The following is a 22902-nucleotide window of genomic DNA, read 5'->3' on the forward strand; positions in this document are numbered from 1 at the left end:
GTGCTATAAGCTAAGCTGATTCGGTGTGACCCGAGTCATTTATATGGACAGCCTTGTGGCCCTCAACCCCTCTTTCGAGACGCACACACTCCTAGGCTAGGGTAAGGATGGGGAATTCCCAGCATTGACCCAGCATGCTGAGCGGGGCGGGGCGGACCAAACTCTTGACGTGTGGAGCACACCCTCCTGTTTGGCGCTAGGTGGAGCCAAGTTGGCCCCCTCCCCGGAAGACGAAGGTCACGTGACATCCAGCCCACCAATCAGAACCGAAGACTCCACGGAGCCCGCCCATCCTCCTCCCTCTTGGCGCCCAGGGCTTCTCTGAGGTAACGGTCGGCAGCCACGCTCTCGTGTCTCTGAGTGAGAACCTGGCCTTGCGGCCACCCAGTCGTGCTGTGAGAGGGAGCAGAAGCCTCAGCAGGGTAAGATGCCGGCAGGGCGGAAGAACAAGGTCGCCTCTGCCCCTGGCGACACCCGTGAGACTGAAAACCCCGATCCCGGTGCCTTGGTCCCCACAGTCTCGAGCAACCCATCTCCGTCAGGTGGCGGTGGCACAGCAGGTTCTTCATCCTGCAAGGTGGCTGGCGCCGGCGCCATTTTGCTCACCGGGGAGGACCCGGGGCCCCCCTCCGTGGACGGTGTGCAGGAAGGGGGGCGCCCCGACCTCCATGGCGGCGGGAGTCCCTACGCAGAGCTGAGCTGTGTGGTGCCCAGGACGGGCCAAGGCGTCCAGACAGTGCCCGTGCTCAGTGGGGCCGCCATCTGGCAAGCCGCTGGGGGCGCTGGCCAGCGTCCAACCCAGACCACGAGCCCAGGGGATGGGCGTGGGAGGAAGCGGCTCAGCCGTGAGGAGGCTTCCGTGTCTCTGAAGCTTCCACGGCGCTGTCTGTTTCCCGGAGCTGCGGTGTCCCTGTGGTCGGCCAAGCCATCTTCTCCAAGGTCTGAGCCCAGCAGCAGTGGCCATTTTCAGGTTTCTCTGGGGAACCACACATCACAGCCGGGTCCTGTCCTTGAAAGCCAGGCTAAAGCACCAGGCCCTGCTGTCCGCAGTCAAGCAGTCAGACCAGGCCCAGCCCTCTGCCGCCGTGCCACCCAGTCTGGCCCTGCTGTCCGCAGCCGTGCATTGGTGCAAAGCCCTGCTCCCCGCGGCCGCACCTCCCCATCGGGTCCCGTTCTCCGCAGTCAGCCAGCCATGGTAGGCCCTGCTCTCCGTAGCCGCGCATCCAGGTCCAGCACTGCTCTTGGTAGCCGTGCAGCTGAGCAGAGACCTGCTCGCCGCCACCACCATTCACCCAGACAAGGCGCAGCTCGTTGCCGTCCATACGTGCCGGGCGCTGGTCTCCGGCGCCCGGCATCAGTGCCAGGCCCTGCTCAACGCCGCTGCTGTACACCCAAGCCAGGCCTTGCTCATCGCCGCCGCCGTGCTTCCGCGCCAGGCCCTGCTTCCCACCACCGTGCATCTGGGCCAGGCGCTGCCATCGACAACCACTCCAGCCCGCCAGGCCCTTCTCATCGCCGCCGCCGTTCTTCCGCGCCAGGCCCTGCTTCCCGCCGCCATGCATCTGGGCCAGGCCCTGCCATCGACAACCAGTCCAGCCCACCGGGCCCTGCTCATCGCCGCCGCCGTGCTTCCGCGCAAGGCCCTGATTCCCGCCGCCGTGCATCTCGTCCAGGCGCTGTCGTCAACAACCACTCCAGACCGACAGGCCCTGTTCTCCGTGGCCACGCACCCAGGCCCGGCTCTGCCCTCGAAGCAGCAGCACAACTCCGGGCTTTGTGCACCGGAGCCATACCACTCAGAGAAGATCAGGCCGTAGCATCCGCCCTTTCCTGCCTGGGCTTAATAGTCAGAGTCCTCCTTCATCGCCTGGGTTCGCCTTATGAAGGGTAGTCTTCCAGAGCAGCTTAAGCTCTTCTGATTCTGAAGTCCCAAACTTTGCTACCCAGCAGGTTTGGCATGCAGTTCGTATGCGTGCCTCCTCACCATCACCTCCTGAGCCATATGCTGACAGTTTCTCCTCCTCCTCCTCCTCCTCCTCCTCTTCCTCTGCTCCTTGGTCTCTGGGCCAGAGCCCCTCCTCCTCCCCCACTAATTTTCCTGGCCTGAGCTCCATCTCTACTCCTAGCCCCGCTAGCCTTAGGCGCATCTGGCTGCTCGAGTTTGATGCCCTGAACCCTCTGTCTTCAGAAGAGCTGGCTGAAATAGGGAGCGTGCCTCCCTCTCCTACATTTCCTATGTTGTGATCCTCCATGAGCAGACTCATAAGGCCTGCAAAAGAAATCAACATCCACCCACTGTCCTGAATGGGCTGCCTGCTCTGCCGGTTAACTGTGAGGTTTCCAAATGCTCTAGCTATTAAGCAACATGAGCAGTTTTGAAGTTGTTGTTTGAAGAGGCAGTTTTGAAGCCTCCCCTCCCCATAATGGCAGTACCTAGCGCTTACCTGCTGTTGGCACTTGATTCCAGCACCCCCTTATCCCCCAAAAGGGCCTGCCTTGGCCTCTGAGATTTCCCTTTTCCAAGTTGCCATTCCATAATGAAAGTTTTGAGTGAACAAATTAAAATGTTGGTTGCATTTAAAAATTGTAGCTTTTTTATTGTCCAAAAAACGGTTAATCCTGTGTCTTATTTAGAGGACTTAAGAAAGTTGTTGGCATACTAGCTTACTCATTGGTAGGGAGGGGGAATACAATATTATCCTAGCAATCATTTATTTCCACTGTCTAACATGGAGTTCTGTCCAGGAAAATTCCATTTATATATTATATATGCTCTTTGCATAGGTGATTTGCAACTATGGACAAGAAAAGGGGGCAGGGTTTAACTCAAGGTGGCTAGAGAAAAGGAGGGGTGATGGAGATATCCAGGTTGAAGAAAGAGGCAGGGCATGACCCTGTATGGATAGGGAGAATACTTCCTCCTCAGATGAGAGTAGGGGGTGCTAGAAGGAAGACTCAGGATCAGGAAGGGGGAGAACAGCAGGAGTCAGGAGCAGAAGGGGGAAGGTCTCAGTTTCTAGGGGAGAAAAAAATTTATGTGTTGGGAACAGGGGCTCTTGAGGTCTGTGGGGAGAGGGGAGGGGAAGGTATAGGAGAGTGATTCACGGTTAATGAGTATGTAAAAATGGTCGTATATTTAGTGAAAACTGTGTTAATGGATAATCCCATTGAAAAAATTATTGTGCCTAAGTGTGAGCAGATATGTGAGGACGAGTGTGTATGTGTGTGTTTGTGTGTGCACATATAGACATATTTGGAGACAACTGGATGGACATACAGCATGCTGTGATCAGGGCATATATCTCATCTTTGGAATAACTGGTGGTATGGTCTTCTATGTTCTACATTTTCCACCATGACCATATTGCTGGTTCTATGATGAAACTCAACTCAGCTGTGCTTTTAAGAAGTTTCGTTGTAGAAACATGGTAGGAGACCACATTAAAACAATAGAGTGGAAAAAAATTAAGCCAAACCAGTAAAAGGAAACTCCTCCCTACTTTCCCATATTTTTTTCTCCTTGCTTTTCTGGTATGTGGCCAGTACTGGCATAGTACTGGCCAAGAAGAACCCTCTTCCTGGGCCCCACATTATAAAGGTTCCCACTCAGGCCCTCTTCGTGCTGTATTCAGACCAAAAAGCTAGGGACATTGACCACAAGGACAATGGGATGTTCTCACCAGGTCCCAACACCCTGCAACATTTGTGTAAAATGTTTAGGTTTCCTTATTCCCCAAGGGTGCTTCCAGGTCCTGTGAGGCCTTACTTTCAGGGTCCTTCCTAAGGAAGGGAGGTCTGGGCCTATGGTATGCAAACTCAGGCCCAAAAGGTGGCCAAGTGGCCACTGTAGAAGCAAAGGGTAGACGGAGCTTGGAGATGTAGGCTGAAGTGTTCTCTGGGTTAGGTGTGAGCGATCTCTTGGTGTAGGACATAGCTGGCAATGGGAAGAGATCAAGGACGTGGACCAAGGGCCTACATTTGTACTTTTGTGCCAGACATACTGCAAATGTTAGCGACTGCCCTGGATGTATAGTTAGCTCTGTAGTCCAGCCTCAGAGAGTTAGAGACACTAAGGGATATATCAATATATTTAGGAAGCCACATCTTGCCCTGGAAGTGGCTCTGACCATACAACAACATCAATATCTCAAGATGTTGAGGGAAGCAATAGTTCAGGTCCTAGGTTTGGTCCTTCCTGCAGTGAGCTAGCATTCAGTGGGCTGAATCAGAGATGCCACCACTCTACTGCATGTTAATGTTTTAGTGCGTCTCCTGGCATTTGATCTGTTTGGGAGTGGACCTCAATCCAATGTCCTTAACTCAAGCCCACCATACTAAAATTTACATAGCTGCTATTGGCCATAAGCATTTCTTCCTTCTCTGGACCCTCCCTATGAAAGTATCAATTGTCATCACATAGCAGACCTTCATTCTGCAAAATCCAGTGGACAATTCCTAGATTTCATCTTGTTTTTTTTTTTTTTTTTTTTTTGGCTGTGCAACATGTGGGATCGCAGTTCCCTGACCAGGGATCGCACCTGGGCCCTTGGCAGTCCTAACCACTGGCCCACAAGGGAATTCCCTGTACACTTAAAATTTTTTTTCATTAATTTTGATAAGATACATATAACAAAATTTACCATTTGTAAGTGTACGGTTCTATGGCATTTACTGTTATGCAACCATCACCACATTCCATCTCCAGAATTTTTTCATCTTCTCCAACTAAAACTCTGTCCCATCAAACCATAACTCCCCATTCCTCTCTTTCTGAAGTCCCTGGCAATCAACATTCCACTTTCTATGGGTTTGACTACCCCTTTTTAAAAATATTTATTTGGCTTTGTCGGGTCTTAGGTGCGGCACACAGGCTTCTCTCTAGTTGTGGCGCATGGGCTCTCCAGTTGTGGCGCTCGGGCTTAGTTGCCCTGTGGCCTGGGGGATCGTAGTTCCCCGACCAGGCATTGAACCCACTTCCCCTGCATTGGGAGGCAGGTTCTTAACCACTGGACCACCAAGGAAGTCCCTGTTTTGTTTTTTGATAGCAGCCATCCTAATAAATGTGGGGTGATATCTCACTGTGGTTTGATTTGCATTTCCTTAATGATTTGCATTTCCTTTTCGTATGCTTGTTGGCCATTTGTATATCTTCTTTGGAGAAATGTCTATTCAAGTCCTTTACCCATTTTTAAAATCAGTTTTCTTGTTGTTATTGAGTTGTAGGGGTTCTTTATATGTTCTGGAAGTTAGCCTCTTTTCAGATGTATGATTGGCAAATATTATCTCCCATAGGCTGCCTTTTCACTCTATTTAAAGTGTGTCCTTTGATGCAGAAAGTTTTCATTTTGATGTAATCCAATTTATCTATTTTCACTTTTGTTGCTTGTGTTTTTGTTGCTTGTGTTTTTAGCGTCAAAACCTAAAAATCATTGCCAAACCCAATATCATGAAGCTTTTTTTAAAATTTTATTTATTTTGTTTGTTTATTTATCTTTGGCTGCGTTGGGTCTTCATTCCTGCACACGGGCTCACTCCAGTTGCGGCGAGCGGGGGCTACTCTTCATTGCAGTGCGCGGGCTTCTCATTGCAGTGGCCTCTCTTGTTGCGGAGCACGGGCTCTAGGCACGTGGGACTTCAGTAGTTGTGGCTCGCTGGCTCTAGAGTGCAGGCTCAGTAGTTGTGGCGCACGGGCTTTGTTGCTCCTCGGCATGTTGGATCTTCCCGGATCAGGGCTCGAAACTGTGTCCCCTGCATTGGCAGGCGGAGTCTTAACCACTGCACCACCAGGGAAGCGCTAGATTTCATCTTAATTCACCTTTTGGCAGCATTTGACACAGTTAATCATTCCCTTTTCCTTTATATATGTTCTTCTTCTTCTATTTTTTTTTTTTTTTTGGTGGTATGCGGGCCTCTCACTGCCACGGCCTCTCCCGTCGCGGAGCACAGGCTCCGGACGCGCAGGCCCAGCGGCCACGGCCTATGGGCGCAGCCGCTCTGGGGCATGCGGGATCCTCCCGGACCGGGGCACGAACCCACGTCCCCTGCATCGGCAGGCGGACTCCCAACCACTGCGCCACCAGGGAAGCCCTAGATTTCATCTTAATTCACCTTTTGGCAGCATTTCACCTTTTGGCAGCATTTGACACAGTTAATCATTCCCTTTTCCTTTATATGTGTTCTTCTTTAATCTTTGAAGACTGTTCTCTTTATGTCCACCCCACATTCTCCTAGACCTTTCTCATTTTCCACACCTCTAAGTGTTGGATTGCCCAAGGCCTCCGTTTTTTTGCCTTTATTGCCCTTTTTTTCCCTATACACATTTACTTCCTAGGTGATTCCATCTAGTCTCACATCTTTGAGTATTGTTTTAGGCTGGTGAATCAAAATATTGTATATCCACTCCCATCTATTCCCTTGTACTCCAGTCACGTATATCCAGCTACCTAATTGACTTTTCCACTTGAGATGTCGAAAAGGCATCCCACACTTCAGTAATATGGAATTCTGTCCAGTAGAAATATAATGCTAGGCACACATGTAATACCGTTTTCTAGTGGTCACATTTAAAAATGCCTAAAGAAACACATTTAATATTTTATTTAATTTCATCTATCCAAAATGTTATTTCAACATGTAATCAATATAAAAATTATTGAGATATTTATTTTTAGATAAAAAAATATTTTTATTGAAGTATAGTTGATATACAATGCTGTGCTAGCTTCTGGTGTACAGCAAAGCGATTCAGCCATGCATATATATATATACACACTGTTTTTCATATTCTTTCCCATTATGGTTTATTACAGTCTATTGAATATAGTTCCCTGTGCTGTACAGTAGGACCTTTTGTATGTATTTTATACATAGTAGTTTGTATCGGCTAATCCCAAACTCCCAGTTTATCACTTCCCTACCCCCTTTCCCCTTTGGCAACCATAAGTTTGTTTTCTATCTCTGAGTCTGTTTCTGTTTCATAAATAAATTCATTTATGTCATATTTTAGATTCCACGTATAAGTGATATCACATGGTATTTGTCTTTCTCTTTCTGACTTACTTCACTTAATAATTTATGAGTTATTAAAAATTTTTCCTACTAAGTTTTCAAAAGCTGGTGTGTAGTTTACACCTGCAGCATAACTCAGCCACATTTCAAGTACTCAATAGCCACAAGTGTGGACGTGTGTATACAGCACAGTTTTAGACCTTCTCATTTCCTTAGTCTCTCTTATTCATTTCCTACTGAATCATGATTCCAGTTCCAGAGGTTTCTCATATGGTGGGCTCCTGTCCTAGAAGGGAGCCCTGAAGTGTCAGTTTTCAGAGTTCGCAGGGGCTATGATGCTTCCAGCCCCTTTAGTGCCTTTTCAGCTGGGCTCCTTGCACTTACCTGGTATTGAAAAGGGCAGAAACCCTGCCAGTTTCAGTTTCTCTTTCCAGTGAGCTGGCTAGTTTGTGGTTCACCTATTATCAAGTTAGTAAAACGCTGTGCTGTTACTTCTTTTTCTTCCTGCACAGACACCGGTACCATGTAAGTAATGCAACTTTTAGTGGTTTGTCCTCACCCACTTCAATTTTGGAGGCTGAGGGGATATCTTATAATCTAGATTTGTTGAAAATATTATTCATGCATTTTGCTTTTGCTCTCTAGTTGCTCTGTTTTTATGTGTTTGGAGAGATCCAAAAGCTATATAGCCACTGACGCCACCATCTTCCCAGACTCTCTACCAACAAGTGTCCTTACTCCTTGAAAAATGTTCCACCCAGTTAACCCTTTGGTAGCTCTGAAGGAACACAGTGGGATCCATCATCTGTACTAAAATGGAAAAAAAGAATTAAATTCAGGAATTGGAACAAAAACCTATGGAGCATGCTACTAAAAATCATTAGAACTAAAGGAATTATTTTTGAGAACACATTTTAAAAACTTTTACTTTGTCATGTTACTCTGTTGCCTCACAAACTGGCCCCTGTACATGAAGGGCAAGGAGAGACGGAAGAAAGAGGCAGACCGCTCCAGATAGGTAGGTGGCAGATTAATAAACAAAGAACTTACATGTTTTTCAAAAAATATTGGCGTTTCACATTTAAGTCTTTATTTATTTATTTATTTGGCCACACCACGTGACTTGTGGGATCTCAGTTCCCCAACCATGGATTGAACCCAGACCCTTGGCAGTGAAAGCACAGAATTCTAATTACTGGACTGCCAGGGAATTCCCCACAAGGGACTTACATTTGAGGCTTGTCTTGGGCAGCTGAAAGACAGTAGATCTCCATACCTGCTTCCCAGAATCTTGAAAGTTTACATAGAGGCCTTAATGGGGCTCGGTCACATATACCAACCAGATGGTCTCAACATCACATTACTGTCTCAAGGCTGTGTCCTTGAAAACGGCTCCAGTTTGAGAATTGTGGACTGAAGGTACATTCCAAGGAGTGGAGAGGGGATGAGGAGCCTCTGATTGCCCAGGTCCAGCTTTAGAGTCAGCAGTTGGTCACGTCCTCTTGATGACCCCCACCACCATCCTAATTCTTTTTTTTTTTTTTTTTTTTTTTTTCTTTTTGCAGTATGCGGGCCTCTCACTGTTGTGGCCTCTCCCGTTGCAGAGCACAGGCTCCGGATGCGCAGGCCCAGCGGCCATGGCTCACGGGCCCAGCCGCTCCGCGGCATATGGGATCCTCCCAGACCGGGGCACGAACCCGTATCCCCTGCATCGGCAGGCGGACTCTCAACCACTGCGCCACCAGGGAGGCCCTCTTTTTTTTTTTAAACATCTTTATTGGAGTATAATTGCTTTACATGGTGTGTTAGTTTCTGCTTTATAACAAAGTGAATCAGTTATACATATACATATGTCCTCATATCTCTTCCCTCTTGCCTCTCCCTCCCTCCCACACTTCCTATCCCACCCCTCTAGGTGGTCACAAAGCACCGAGCTGATCTCCCTGTGCTGTGCGGCTGCTTCCCACTAGCTATCTATTTTACGTTTGGTAGTGTATATATGTCTATGCCACTCTGTCACTTTGTCCCAGCTTCCCCTTCCCCCTCCCCATATCCTCAGGTCCATTCTCTAGTGTGTCTGCGTCTTTATTCTCATCTTGCCCAAGGTTTCTTCATGACATTTTGTTTTTCAAGATTCCATATATATGTGTTAGCATACGGTATTTGTTTTTCTCTTTCTGACTTACTTCACTCTGTATGACAGACTCTAGGTCCATCCACCTCACTACAAATAACTCAGTTTCATTTCTTTTTATTGCTGAGTAATATTCCATTGTATATATGTGCCACATCTTCTTTATCCATTCATCCGATGATGGACACTGCTGGAGAGGGTGTGGAGAAAAGGGAACCCTCTTGCACTGCTGGTGGGCATGTACACTGATACAGCCACTATGGAGAACAGTAAGGAGGTTCCTTAAAAAACTACAAATAGAACTACCATATGACCCAGCAATCCCACTACTGGGCATATACCCTGAGAAAACCATAATTCAAAAAGAGTCATGTACCAAAATGTTCATTGAAGCTCTATTTACAATAGCCAGGAGATGGAAGCAACCTAAATGTTTTTATTTTTTAAGGTTTTGTGTTATTTTATTTATTTTTTATTGAGGTGTAGTTGATGTACAATATTGTATAAGTTACAGGTGTACAATATAGTGATTCAAAATTTTTAAAGGTTATGCTCAATTTATGGTTCTTATGAAATATTGGCTATATCCCCTGTGTTGTACAATATATCCTTATAGCTTATTTATTTTACACATAATAGTTTGCACCTCTTACTCTCCTACTCCTATATTGCTCCTCTTCCCTTCCTTCTCCCCACTGATAACCACTGGTTTGTTCTCTATATCTGTGAGTCTGGTTTTTTTTATTATATTCACTAGTTTGTTTTATTTTTTAGATTCCAGAAGTATTGGTTTTAGAGTGGAAGCAGTGGAAGTTTATTTAGTCTGTCATCTAACTGTAAAGAAACAGGGTCACATTAAATAGTTTCTATGGGTCTATAGCCACTTGTCAGCACACAGGTGTTTTCCGACCTCACCTCTCACTGCTGCCTAGAAATCTTGCTCTATTTTCTTAGTTCTCTTTTCTGTTCTCCACAGAGTTATTCAATACATCAATTCTGCTCTTCTTTCTCCTAACCTCTTATCTTACACATTCTCTCCTCACACAGTAGATGATTTGACTCTTACCTCCCCAAGGGAAATGAATCTCTCAAATGTAACATACCTCAGTTTTACAGCACAAATGTACAACCTTCCTTATACGTAATCCAGCCTTTCTTCCTTCCCTCCAGGTATGGTGGAAGAGGTAGCCTTCCCCCCATCTAAGATAAATTCCTTCACTGTGCTTCACACACAATTCGTTCTACCCTCTTGTTCCATTGGTTACCACATCTTCCTGTGTTTTCAGGCTTTCCCTCTCTACTGGCTCCTCCTCATCAATAAGTAAAGGTGGTCAAGTGTCTGCCACCTTGAAAACATTAAAGCTGTCCTTCAATGTGACATCAACTTTGAGCTACCATTCCATTTCTCTCCTCTTTCATAATTAAACTGCTTGAATGAATTATTTAGACTCACTGAATCTAATTTCTTATCTCCCACTCATTCTTTAGCCCACTGTCATCTGTCTTCCCACCCTTCTATTTTATTGAGGCAGTTCCTATTAATCATTTTTTCTACTATGTCATTGTCAGTGGAACACCCCATATGCCTTAAACTCCCTTCTTAAAATGTTGTATGCCCTCAACTCTGTCATTACTTTCTCCCCACTTCCCTCTTATTTTGATAACTACTCCTTTTTTTTGATGATCGTTTTGTATGCACTTCTCTCTCTGCCCAACCCAGAAAATTTTGTTAATGGTTTTATTAAGATGTAAGTTACGTCTCATAATCTTCACCCATTTAGTGTATAAGTCAAGGGTTGTTAGTGCATTTATAGAGTTGGGCAACCATCATCATAATCTAATTTTCAAATATCTTCATTATTTCAAAGAAAAACCTTGTACCCATTAGGGGTCAATCCCTATTCCCCTTTCCTTCAGGCACAGGCAACCATTAATCTATTTTTTTTGATTCTATGTGCTTGCCCATACTAGACATTAAGTGAAATTGTACAATATGTGACGTATGATGTCTGGCCTCTTGTTCATCTATGTAATAGCATAGTACTTCATTCCTTTTTACTGCTGAATAATATATCCCATTGTATGTATGTACTACATTTTGTTTATATATTCATCAGTTGATGGACATTTCGGTTGTTTCCATTTTTTGGCTATTATGAATAATGCTGCTATAAATATTCATGAACAAATCTTTTTTATGGAATATGTTTTTATTTCTCTTGGGTATATATCTAGTAGTAGAATTGTTGGGTTATGTGGTAACTCTATTTGTCATTTTAAAGAACTGCCAAACTATTTTCCAAAGTGGTAGTAATGTTTTACACATGAGGTCTCCAATGTCTCCACATCCTCAATAGCGCTTGTTACTTTTAGTCTTTTTCATTATAGTCATTCTAGTGGGTGAGTAGTATCTCATTGTGGTTTTGATTTGCATTTCCCTAATAGCTAATAACGTTTCATGTACTTATGGTCCACATGTGTATTTCTTTGGAGAAGTCTATTCAAATCCTTTGCCCATTTTTAATTGTATTATTTGTTTTATCATTGACTTATACATATTCTTAATATTCTGGATATAATACAGATTGTTGATCATTTCAAAGAACCAACTTTTAGTGTTGTTGATTTTCACTATTGTTTTTCTATTGTTTAATTTATTTTCATTCTATTCTTTTGTATTACTTTCTTTTTGCTTGTTTTGTGTTTACTTTGCTCTTCTTTTCATAGGAATTAATAATTATGAATTATCCTTTAAAGTACTGCTTTAGCTGCATCTCAAGTTTTGGTGTTTTAATTGTATCCATCTCAAAGTATTTTCTAATTTCCATCATGATTTCTTCTTTAACCCATTGGTTATTTAGGAATGTATTGTTTAATATCCACATATTTGTTAGTTTCCCATATATCTCTCTCTTGTTGATTTCTAATTTAATTCCATTTTGGTTAGAGAACATAATTTGTATGATTCCAATCTTTTAAATCTTTTGAGGCACGTTTATGGCCTAGCATACAGTCTTTTTTGGAGAAGGATCCATGTACTTGAGTGGAATGTTCATTTTGTTGTTTTTTGGTGGAGTAGTCATTAGATGTATATTAGTCTAGTGTTTTATAGTGTTGTTCCCCTGTTGCTACTAGTGTCCTGGAGCTACCAGGCCCCTCTTAATGGCTCACCATTAAGATCCCCATCGTTTTTTTTTCAAAAATGCCCTTAGGCATAAATGTTTCCAGGTTTTTTTCCAAATAAATTCAGTCCCTTCAGGCAAAGCTGCTGTGCTTAGTTCTTACGGCCTGCTTCTGCACCCAGGCAGAAACTTCAGACAACTATACCTGAACTGGGGGTGGATATAGCAGGACACTTCTCCTGCCGTAACACCCCATTGGGCATTCAGGGGAGATAGTAACACCTGGTTATTTCAGCTTGCCTGTCTCCATGTAGAAACTTCACCCTATTAATGAACTTGGGCAGAGGAGATTGGGATCCCACTTTTACTGGCCTCTCATGCCTGAGGTCAAGCCCTCACCCTATAATTGGGAGTTAGTCCTCTAGCCCAGGCTTGCCTGGAATAGTGCCTTGGCAACTGTGGTGGAATAAAAGACACTGGTGCCCACCTCCTGGGATGAAAGTATGGCCCTAGACTAGGAACTGAGGGGATAGGGAGCCATCGTCTTCTTGGGCACATCCATATCTGGAGTAAAGCTTGTCACATAGAGCTGTGGGAGATGGAACAGGTTATAGCTCAAATGCCAGATTCTATTTTTACAGAGATTTAGTAGATCTTTTTGAACAAATGTTTATCCATTTGCTGTATGCCCTTATGACAGTTTCTAGGGACTTTAAACGTGTGTGCGTGTGTGTGTGTGTGTTTGTGTTATGTGTGTATGTATATACATATTTGTCACCAATTAAATGGTGTTTCACTGGGGAGTGGATCCACCAAGATCCTCACACAACTATTCTGGAAGTCCTGCACCCACCCTTAAATGTTGATATCCCTCAGGGAGAGTTTCACTGTCCTCTCTGTACACCCTCTCCTGGATGACCTTGACCCACCTCTTCACCTATTATCCATCTACTGATGATTCCAAAAATCTACACTTGCAGCTCATTCTTCTTTCCTAAGCTGCTTGTCTATGTATCTCTGGCCTTTTGGACATGTCCAAGTTAATGTCCCTTGGGTACCAGAAACTAACAGTTATAAAACTAATCTCATCTTCTCAGTCCTCCGTAACTAATGCTTTCCCTCTATTAAATTCCACCTAAGGGAATGGTACCATCAACTCAGTTGCTCTAGCCAGGTATCTTTAAATATATCTATATCTACCTCTCTCTAATCTCCTACATCTAATCAATCAACTCATACCCCTTTAAACCCTATAAATTTCTAAAATGTGTCCACGCCTATAAATATACTCAATCACCCTAGTTCAGGTCACCATCATTTCTCACCTGAACTACTACCACAGTCTTCTCTCCCTTTACAAATAGTTTTCCATTCTTCAGACAAATTGATGTCATGTCTCCTCTCCTCAAATCCCTGAACAAGTCACATCAGACCCTCTATAATCTTTTTCTTACCCCATTGACTTCATCACTAGGAGATCCTTTCTTCTTCTCTACATGCTCAAACTATGTTCCAGACATAATGAACAAGTTCCTGTTCCTAAAAGCATCATACTTTATCTGGCTTCTAGAACCTCACACCTGCTCTTCCCTCCTTCTGGAGGAATACTCTCCCACTACTTCTCCTGGCTAAGCTCTATTCACCCTTCAGGTGAAGGCACTTTCTCTGATAATCTCTCATCCCCGCTAAACTAGGTTAGTTTACTGTGTGCTGCCAGAACCCACTGAATCCCCACTATCATAAAAACTGTACATTTTGCTGAGATTTCTTGTTTTATCATCTGTCTCCCCAGTACACTGAGAGCTCCAATTAAGGACTGAGGTACTAGATAAATGCAAATACTTTCCTATTTATCTACCAGGTTAAAGCTAGATGAAAGAACACAGCTTAAAGACTTGAAATTTTATTGACTGGGACATGATAGAGGGTCTTTCTTCATATATAACATATTAAGATTTAATTCAGGATTATGAAAAAAATTGTAAATAGACTTGGACAGCAAGGTGCTCTTGGGCAGCAAAGTACTGATATTCCTGGGAAGGGTTTCCTTGCTCTAAGCAGAATGCATCCAGGACTGGGTTAATTCCTAAAATGCCCGCTAGGGATTGTGATGCCATCGCTGATACCACCTACTACGAAGGATTTTGCAGTCCATTTATCTTTTGTAACACCCAAGAAAAGAGGTCTAAGTTTGAGTGCGTAGACAAAAGGAAAAGAGAGAATTGATACCAACTCTGTTCCAAGTCCTCTATGCCCTCAGCACTGGCCCCAAAGAAGTCTAAACTTCTAGAGGTCCTGCCTGCTTTTTCACACTGCTGTGTAGGATTACACAGGGGCAGGGTGTTAAGTCTTCTTGGACCATGGATGGACAGTTTGGTTCCCTATGTTTACTATCCTGGGAAGAGGTGGAGCACTGAGCTCACTGTAAGATATTGTCAGCCCTGTTCTTCTTCATCTTAACATGAATCATGATCTTTGGAGTAATAGGAGACTGAATTTCTATATCCAACCCCTCTCATTCTAGCCCTTTGATCCATTCCATTGACTTCAGGTAAATTTGAGACACTTTGAGTACTTTTCAGAGATTGAGTTGTGGGAGCAGCTTTCCCTTCTCCATGGTGAGGATCAGTTTATCCATGATGTGAAACTGCAAACTCTCAGGTTTTTGGTAGTGATGGGGAGTGGGGGGTTGAGGGACTTTCCTAGGCCATTTGGAGTCAGCCTGCATTAGGGAATTGGTCTTGCAATGGAACCTAGAAAAGATATGAACTGTGCAGTAGGTGTAAATTGTGTTCTTTGCCTCACAAAATCTGGTAATCTTCAATAAAATCTCATCAAGAGTTACGGCCTTGTCTCTGGAGTACTGTAGGAAATGAGGGATGGATAAGGGCACATTCTGGGGTAAAAAGGTAGAAGGGTGAGAACAGGGTTCCATTTCCTGAGTCCAGAGTGGTGGTGCCCTTGTTTACCAGTTGAAAATCACTGTCCCCAGAAGAGCACATGAGGGTCAGAGGCTGCAGACATGGTAGCTTGCTGAGGATTCAGAAAAGACACAGGGAACTTTCTGGAAAACAAGGTAGTATCAGGCCTACCTTTAGCCAATACATTGCAATGTGTGATTTAACAAAGGGGCACTCCCTCTGAATTGATACTTCCCCCTCCCCTAGCAGCCTCAGTGCTTGGTGAGTAGAAAGTTTGTGTGGGAATTAGAAGAAAAACCAAACCCAACCAAGCCAAGCCTATTCTGCCCTACATCAGGACTTGGTAGAGAGCTTGGTCTGGATTTCACACCCAAGTTTTGTGCCATGCCTGCCGCACTTGTGCAGGAAAGAAGTAACACAAATTCCATGACGGCCCTGAGCATTAGCCTAAAAAACTGAGGAACAGCAAGGTGCCTGTGTGGTGTGTGCTTAACAAAAGGGGTCATGGATTTTGGGAAATATTCTGGAGGAAGGGGCTCACCTGTGCCATCTGTGTCTGGGTTACATATGTTTGTATTTGGAAAGAAAAAAGGCTGGAATACACACACACACACACACACACACACACACACACACACTTTTTTGAACTTGGTTATTCTGGGTAGGGGGATCATGTGTGATTTTTGATTCATTTATTTTGGGGGGAATTTTACAAATTTTCTGAAATTAAGATGAATGAATTTTGTAATCAGGAAAACAATTCAATTTTTTTAAGGTAAATTGTAGAATGGGGAGTGGAACCTAAGCTTATGTCCACCACCGGGGCTCAAAACTTTCTGGTCATATCTGACATACTGATGCGACTAAAAGTCTTTTTACATGTAGAACTGGGAGACCTCCAAGGAAAGAATTCACACTAAAGGAAGAGCAAGTCTGCTAACATGTCAGCTCGGGAACAAAACTTAGGTTTTTGGAGGGGAGGAGAGAGTCTGGCAGCTGGGCTGTAGATTGATGTTCCAACCAAACTTCTCTCCTTAAGTCTTAGGGATAGAGGGGGGCCTACAAGTAAACTCTGAAGAATTTGTTTTCAATTTTTATTATGGAAAATGTCAAACATATACAAAAGTATAGAGAATAGAATAATGAACTCCCAAATATCCATCACGCAGCTTCAATAATTATCAATTTTTCACCAACTTCCTTTCAACTATATGCTCACTTACTCCACCCTCAGATTATTTTGAAGCAAATATCAGTAGCATATCACTTCATGTGTCAAATTTACAGTACATTTCTCTAACAGATAAGAATAAAAAAACATAACCACAGTACCATATCACACCTAAAAAACCCCAATATGTTGGGGAGGTGTGTTTTTATTTCAAATTCTGTAAAGGTTGGGGGAACAATTACTAAATAAATACATTTCACTGGTAACATGAGGAAGGGTGTAACACTCAGATGGAGCCCATTTTTTTCCTGATGTAATTGCTTTACAATGCAAAAGAAAGAAAACTACCATATTAAAGCCACTTTAGGGACTTTGTAGGGAGCTGGGGAAGAGTGCTGACATCACAAACCCCATGGCAGAACTCCATAAAACTTCCTCTAAACACCTTTGTCATTTTCTTAAAGTTGATCTCCTGGAGGTAGCTGACCCAAGTCCTCTCTAAATCTTTCATTTTTGGTTCCCTCCCAACAGAAGTTTATTTTTTTCCCCCAATGCCTTTGCCAAGTGACAACAATTCAGTTGTCTTTCAGTCCTCTGCATTCTCACATGCAGAAACCAGGGGGGATGAGGAGCTAGCTGATGTATTGGAAAAGGGGAGGAAAACTGTGGCCAACTGAATCACTAAGAGATGCAAAAGAAACCTAGGCAAACTAAGTGGCATGATTAACTTTGGAAACTGCCTATAGCAGTCTTTTTTGCCTCTGGCATCAAATAATACAGTACACTGAATCTGAAAAATAAGAAAAAACATCTTTTCTTCAAAGAGATGTTAAGATTACATGAAAGAGCTGGTTAGGGCAGTGCAACATCATTAAATTTATTATTTGTATATCATTTTAAAATTTTTATAAAAAGCACATTATCTTATGTTCATTGTATTGATTTTTATAGTTACTTTTATAGCAAGTGATATTTTTGAATAAAATTTTAAGCAAATTAACAACAGTACAAAAACACTGAAGTTGTTACACAAAGGACTGATTCTACAAAATGCTGCCTTAAGTGATGGGTAATCTTAAAACTGCCAGCCACTGTGTGGTATGACTTAGAAATATGAGTAATAATTCTTGTCCTTGAATATCTTACAACTGCCTTGAAAAGTTTCTGAAACACCTGATACAGACAAGCCACACACGTGGTGCCTGGACAGCATATACTCTACTAGCACCAGATTGGAAGGGGAATGTTTTACCATGTAGTGATTATAAAATATGAGTTGAATCAAAGAACCTGCAGTGATGCCAACCATATTTCAAGTAGTGTCTCAGATGCAGAATATGCAAAGAGTAAGGAAACGTGGTCCTTGCTCTCAAGGATATCACAGTCTAATGAAGAAGGCAGACATATCAAAAAAGCACAATAAAAGGCTACGGGTGCTGAATAAGAGTCTGTTCACATACAATAGTACAATCACCAGGGCAAGAGGAGTCAGTGGAATAGACAGGGAAGGAGTGTCCCAAGATGTACGAGTAAAACCAGATGAGCTGTCTCCTTGGAAACATGGAAGTGCTCACTTATACTTGCCAATTCCATTCATCAGTGGTTCACATCAATGACTCTTTCAAAGCAATCCTGGATATCTTTGCTGTTCATCTGGAGAAACAAACCAACATACAATTAGCAGGCTCATACTAATTTGACAATTCTTCCAATTGATAAATTTACAAAAGGTTTATTATCTGCATCACTCACTTTGCATCTGGAAAGCCTTCACAGAATTATCTAATGCAGATGCAATGTGAGTCTGGATCCGCAGCTGAGGGAGTTACAGGTCAGTATATGTTACAAAACAAAGAAGTCAGGAAAGCAGTGATACCAGAAGTTTTGCAAAGGGGGGAGTGGTCATCTAAGACATAAAAAAGTCCTAAAGTCCATGTTCTGGACTCTAAGCTTATGGCAATTATTCAGGCTGGTTCCTACCCATCAAAAAGTTTGTGGTCTACTGGCCACACAGCCATGCAAATAGAGAAGTACAATAAATTGTGAGAACCATGACACACACAGAAGAGGATATGTTGACCCAGGTGGTCAGAAAAGGCTTCTCATAGGAAAAGTTTATGAATTAACTATTTTTATTATCTTCAATTTTATATTAAAAACCCCTGAGCATCAGACAGTTAGACAATTTGGCTGAAGTTACAGAATTTACAAAAACTGGAAGCAGTTTTCAACCCTAGGTCTGTTTGACTTCAAAGCCCAATGTAGTTTGATGTATCACATCAAACTCTCATAAAAATGTCAAGTTTCTGGGCTTCCCTGGTGGCGCAGTGGTTGAGAATCTGCCTGCCGATGCAGGGGACACGGGTCACAGCTGAAAATGTATGCTGTTTATAAAACATGCAGAACATAAATTTGATTCATTTCTGCAAACTTCAATTAGCTATGAAGAGTACCCTTTCTCCGTTTCTACCAAGGGGAGGGCTGAAAAACCAAACAAACAACATATAAGTGACTTTTTAACACTCTTAGAAGGAAAAAGAATCCCAACTGTACAATCTTTGGAGCACTGAGGTGGTAGAAATTTTCTATATATGACCTCTGCTCACCTGTTTAGCCTGAAACACTTGGTCTTAAAGAGAAAAAAAACGAAATCTCCTTGGAGCTTTAAACTATTTTAGGCTAGGTTCCAGAGAATATTTCACAAAAACTACTTAGATGAACCTAACGGTCAATCCTAAAAAATAGCATGACAGGGCTTCCCTGGTGGCGCAGTGGTTGAGAGTCCGCCTGCTGATGCATGGGACACGGGTTCTTGCCCTGGTCCGGGAAGATCCCACATGCCGCGGAGTGGCTGGGCCCGTGAGCCATGGCCGCTGAGCCTGAGCGTCCGGAGCCTGTGCTCCGCAACGGGAGAGGCCACAACAGTGAGAGGCCCGCGTACCGCAAAAAAAAAAAAAAGCATGACATATTCTAAATGTTTCTGGCAAAAAACAACAACGACAAAAAAAACCCAACCAAACAAAGAAAACAAACAAACCCACAACATATTTATAGGCTAAATTCTTTATAACGGGTTAATATGAATATTGTACATTTTTGCCTTTGTCAGATACTTAATTTAAGAACCAAATAAGATGATGCATTATTACCTCTAAGAATAACAAGTTAAGGCTCCAAAGTATTTGTGATAGCATTTCAGGTGGAAGGGGTTTTTATCTGCAAAATTATCTGTAAAATAAGAACCCAGTATATCTGCTGTGTTAATGTTAATGTAGAATTTAAGAGTCTTCTAACCTAGAATAACTAGGTTATTGGGGGAAAATATCTTTGGGTCTATTTGAGATTGAATGAATAGTAAAAGTCAGATTGTTTGGAATTAAAAATATGTACTCAAATATATATTCGATATATATCACTTTTGCAGAGAAAAACAGAAAAATACACAATAACCATAATTAATCAAATGATATAATTCAGATAATAAAACTGTCATTGGTTTTAAAAAACCCACTCATTTTTTAGTTTACTTTGATAGCATTAGTACCGAAAATGTTTTGTGAACTGAAACTTGTACATTGTTTATCTGTGCTTGAATGTGCAATAAGATTTGTTTTCAAAAGAGTGGTACTGAATTTCTTTAGAAAGTGGAACAGAACCCACTTTTTAGAAGCAATCGTATAAGCATGTTACCAATTTGTAGAATTAAAATGCAACCAAATAGAGAAAAATATTTGAGTATTTTGAGGAACAAAATACACATAGCACACAAGGGGGCAGCACAAAAGAGTGTGTTCTAAAATTCAATATAAAGTTCAAAAGCAGAACTTAAAAGATAGGAGGGCGGAGTACTGATTAGGAAGAGGAATGCAATGGGCTTTTGAGTAACAGGTAATATTAATTTCTGGATCTGAACTCTGGTTACATGTATGTGCTCACTATATAAAGATTCATTAAGCTGTAAAGATTTGTCAACTGTTCTGTATGTATGCTGCACAACAGTAAGCTATGAATTAATTTAAGAAAGGTAACTTCCATTCAATCTTCAGCAGTAATTGTGTTTAAAAAGGTGACTTTGAGAACTAACAAAATGTTTTAAACAACCATTATTTTCTACCTTATTTATTTACTAGAAGAATGTTTTAAAAATGCTTAAGCGTTATATAAGGAATGACCTTTCCACCCTGATGTCCTCTTCAGAAAGTAGATTTTCCCACTACCTAACTGACGACATGGCTAGAGGAATAAAGGTAGTTCCAGAAGACAGACCTATGCACTTTAGACAGGATCCCTGATTTCAAACAAGTACTGAAGCAAATGTAAGAGCTTTTAATTTGGTAGCTTTTAAGTCTGTCATGTGACACAAAACCTTTATCCTAAATCTTCACAGGCGTCCTGACAGTTTGAGAATTCTGTAGCAGCTGAATATCAAGAAGGCTAACTCACTCAACTGGGATGTAATTACCATATAATATTCCATTCCTTTGGCTACTGGTATTCAGACAAGTTTAAGTGGACTATCATGAACTCAAATATGTGAACTAACTTTCTTTCAAAGACTAGTTTATAATGAGAGAACCATGTTGTTCTAGAGCACTGAGAAAGGAGCAATGGGAGTTGGAAGTTGAACACGCTAAATCTCACTCAGAGTACAGTTTTCATAATATGTACATATCAGGATATGTACATAACAATACCTTCCCGAGAGGGTCTTTATTCTATAAAATCATATTTTGCTAAGCTACATTCAGGCTCAATGGGAAATGGCCATTTCAAGTAAGAAGTAAAAAACTACCAGTTGTGAAAACGTTCTGAAAATCGAATTATCGACATATGAATTAAGCAATTTCTGAAAAGGGCAAATTAGATCACATATCTGAAGATAAAATTATTGTTCAGTGTGGAAAGAGCACATGATGTAAAATTCCTTAAATACTTCTTTGAAATTCAACACTGGTCCTTCAAACCAATCACAGAAGGGCTTTCTGACAAGGGCTAATGCTGTGAATGAGAAAACAACTTAAGAGAAAAAATTAATGAAGTTGCCATACAACCAAGGTGATCAGATTTTAAAGGCCTTCACTACAAAAAAACCACAAGACTGGTACCAAAAGTGCATACACACGCAGACACACGCAGACACATACGGACACACACACACGTGTGAACTGTTAAAAAAAAAAACCACAACACGTATACACGTGTACACACACACACACACACCCGCCCCCCAAAGACTGGGTCAGCAGTTAAGGCACCTTTATAAACAAACAAACAAACCAAAAAATCCCATGTGGCTTTGGCTTTCCGAAATGTGTTACAGTGCTACCAAGAAGCGATTCTGAAAGCATCTGAAAAACGTGCAAAATGTCTGAAAACAGTGCCTGGCAACTGAGACAGTTTGCAAGCGTGATTCAGAGGTCTGCCAAGGAAACAAAAGAAGCCTCCCTCCTCCCGGTGAGACCGCACACGGCACCAGGGGTGCCCCGGGCACTATTTACTGTCAGGTAGGTAGAAAGCAAGAGTCTGTGCAGGAGCGGTACATACTAGGGATTGCTCTCTGGCAGGGACGGGGCCATGGAGTTTCCACTGGTTGGGGAACCGCCCAGCTTTAGTTTTTGCAGATATTCGGCATGCACGGGCTTGTGGCACTGGAGAACCTTGATCGCATCTTCGATTTTGAACCACTCTCGCTTCCTCCCAATGCTAACCGAATCTTCCCAATCCTCCAGAATCTCAGTGACAGTCAGTACATACACGTACGTTCTGTGCTTGCGATCTTGGTTCTGCTCGAAAATGCCCAGGAGCCGGCCTAACTTCCCCTTGACTCCCGCCTCTTCGTACACCTCGCGGACTGCAGCACCGCCCGGCTCTTCCCCGGGCTCCATGCCCCCGCCCGGCACGATCCAGCGGTCCGGGTACCGACTGCTACTCACTAACAGCACCTCGTCCTCGCGCTCGCTCCGGAAGCACAGGCACGCCGCCCGCTTCTTGAACCCCTCCGGGTCGTAGGTCCGCGTCTGGTTCGGCTTGCACTTCATCCTCGAGGCCGCTCGCCGCTGCTCGGGTCCCTTGCTGCCGTCGCCACCGGGCCGAGGGACTCCGAGGTGCTGTGGTGAGAAAGAGCCGCGGGCAGGGGCGGGGAGAGAGAAGCGTCTCAGCCCGCGAGCCACGGGAGCTCGGGGAAGATGAGGCGGGGGCGGGGACGGAGGCGGGGGCGCACGAGGTACGTCAGTCGGTCCGTCCCCCGGCGCGGCCGGGGGGTCCCGGGCGCAGACGCCTGAGTGGAGGAGGCGCCGCCGCCACCGCCCCCATCCCCGCCTCCGCCCCGGAGCCCGCCACTCTGCGCGGAGCCTACCCGCGTCTCCCGTGCGTGTCCCCGTCCCTCCCTCCTCAGCCGACGGGGCCGGGGTTGAGCGAGGTGAGGCGCATTCGCGGGCGCGTCCCCGTCCCCGGGCACGTGCGCGTTCCCGTCGGAGGGCGGGGGTCTCGTGGCTCCCGCAGCGCGTGGCGCCTGGGGCGCACTGCGCAGGCGCCCCGCACCTCCGG

General features: G+C 43.7%; 1 protein-coding gene across 1 annotated transcript; it reads right to left on the minus strand.

Moving 5' to 3' along the window:
- Positions 1 to 17329: 17329 nt before the first annotated feature.
- LOC308608623 (diphosphoinositol polyphosphate phosphohydrolase 3-beta-like) lies at positions 17330 to 22511 on the minus strand. The gene is made up of 2 exons (XM_081221870.1): positions 21901 to 22511; positions 17330 to 18009 (listed from the first exon to the last, which is right to left on the minus strand). Coding segments are annotated over exons 1-2 (495 nt in total). The 5' UTR covers positions 22395 to 22511; the 3' UTR covers positions 17330 to 18008.
- Between the last annotated feature and the right edge of the window lie 391 nt (positions 22512 to 22902).

Source organism: Mesoplodon bidens, assembly GCF_964165515.1.
Source record: "Mesoplodon bidens genome assembly, chromosome: X".
Classification (NCBI taxonomy): Eukaryota; Metazoa; Chordata; class Mammalia; order Artiodactyla; family Ziphiidae; genus Mesoplodon; species Mesoplodon bidens.

Excerpts from the sequence above, each read along its gene's own strand:
- LOC308608623 (XM_081221870.1), bottom strand. The coding sequence starts at position 22,394 with ATGAAGTGCAAGCCGAACCAGACGCGGACCTACGACCCGGAGGGGTTC.